The 1,411-nt window shown below is 34.6% G+C and overlaps 1 protein-coding gene across 1 annotated transcript; it reads left to right on the forward strand.

The window, feature by feature from the left end:
* Positions 1-159: 159 nt before the first annotated feature.
* On the forward strand, positions 160-504 carry Tsp_12840 (hypothetical protein). The gene has a single exon (XM_003367309.1). It carries the CDS (start codon positions 160-162, stop codon positions 502-504), a length of 345 nt encoding a protein of 114 aa, XP_003367357.1.
* The last annotated feature ends 907 nt before the right edge of the window (positions 505-1,411 follow it).

Here is a 1,411-nt window from a genome sequence, read left to right on the forward strand (position 1 = left end):
TACAATTCCCGTACGCGGACAGTGCAACTCTTTTTAGGGAGGAATTTTTCCAAGTGATGCGGAAGAAAAGATCAAACAATCAAAATTTTCGTTGCTCACATATCCCTCAACCGGGTGTGGTATCAGGACCTTCCTGTGCTTGGTAATTTTTTGCATGGGATGAAAAAGAAGTATTGTGCCCAATATGATTGCTCTGAAACGCTGCTATTAGGCGCGAAGTTGATTGTCAAAATCAGCACAAACAGTGCAACTCTTTCTAAGGAGGAATTTTTCCAAGTGAAACGGAAGAAAAGATCAAACAATATCATACTTTCTGTTGTGGCTAAAAATGGAATTATTGAAAGCATTTTGCGAATCGAAGCAATTTGGACTAGATCAGTTGAAAATTGCAATCTTCGTCATCGTTATGAAGTTTTACGAATTGGTGATGAAGCACAATATGTGGTATACGTGATGCCAGTTGTCATCTATGCAAGACATTTGTATTTTAATTTCTGTTGTTGAGATATGTTACTGTTTGATACCACCAGGTCGCCATGATTTGATACCATGACTGGTATCAACATTGAATGTTCCACTTTAAAGATTGATGAAATTATTTTATATGCATATTTATTGAATAAATGTATATATATTTTATTTCAATACCATTAAAATCACATTTTTGGTTTCACTTTTTCTGGTATATGTCAAGGAAGGCGTAATGTAGAACGGGATAAGTTATGATGGGGATAAGTTTGTAGTAGTTCTCTAAAAATTTCATCTGAAACTGCACAGTAGTCGTCTGATTAATGGCCTTTAAAGATCGCACACTGCTAATCGAATGTAATGAATAGCCTTAAACACTAGTTTCTTGCTTGGTTGAGAGAAGCGTCATGCAAATATTTATTTGCTTGTTCTTTGTTGAATTACTTACTGATTAATTTAGTTGCAATGCTTGATAGTGAATTGTGTTTTCAATGGCATTTTCACAACTGCCACTGATGACGAATTGCATAAGAAAGAAGTTTCGCGTTTGTTTATTATTGGTTTTTTCTTTCAGTGAATTATTCTACATTTATGGAAAATCCTGAATAAATAATGGCCCTGAGCGAAGAGATTAGGTAGCTAGTTTAGGGAATATGTTGTTTCCAGTTAGGATGTTACTTAGCTCATAACAGTTGTTCTTGAGTGTGTGGTTCACCTAAATGTGAGCTATTCTTTATTGTAATGCTTATTAACCTGTGTGGCTTATTCAATTTAGAGAATATTTTTCCAAAGTTAAATACGTTATTTCAATAAGTGGAATGGCTTTTTCCCTTGGATCAATCTAATGACCAATCCCTATAGGAATAGTCTGTGAAGAGAAAAGGATACAATCAAATAGCAAAGCTTTTTCGCTCAAGAATACAAAATTTTGAGGATCACCAGT

This window comes from Trichinella spiralis, assembly GCF_000181795.1.
Source record: "Trichinella spiralis strain ISS 195 chromosome Unknown Scfld4491, whole genome shotgun sequence".
In the NCBI taxonomy this organism is placed as follows: domain Eukaryota; kingdom Metazoa; phylum Nematoda; class Enoplea; order Trichinellida; family Trichinellidae; genus Trichinella; species Trichinella spiralis.

What these genes read in the sequence shown, in the direction of transcription:
- Tsp_12840 (XM_003367309.1), top strand. Translation starts at nt 160, where the DNA reads ATGAAAAAGAAGTATTGTGCCCAATATGATTGCTCTGAAACGCTGCTA.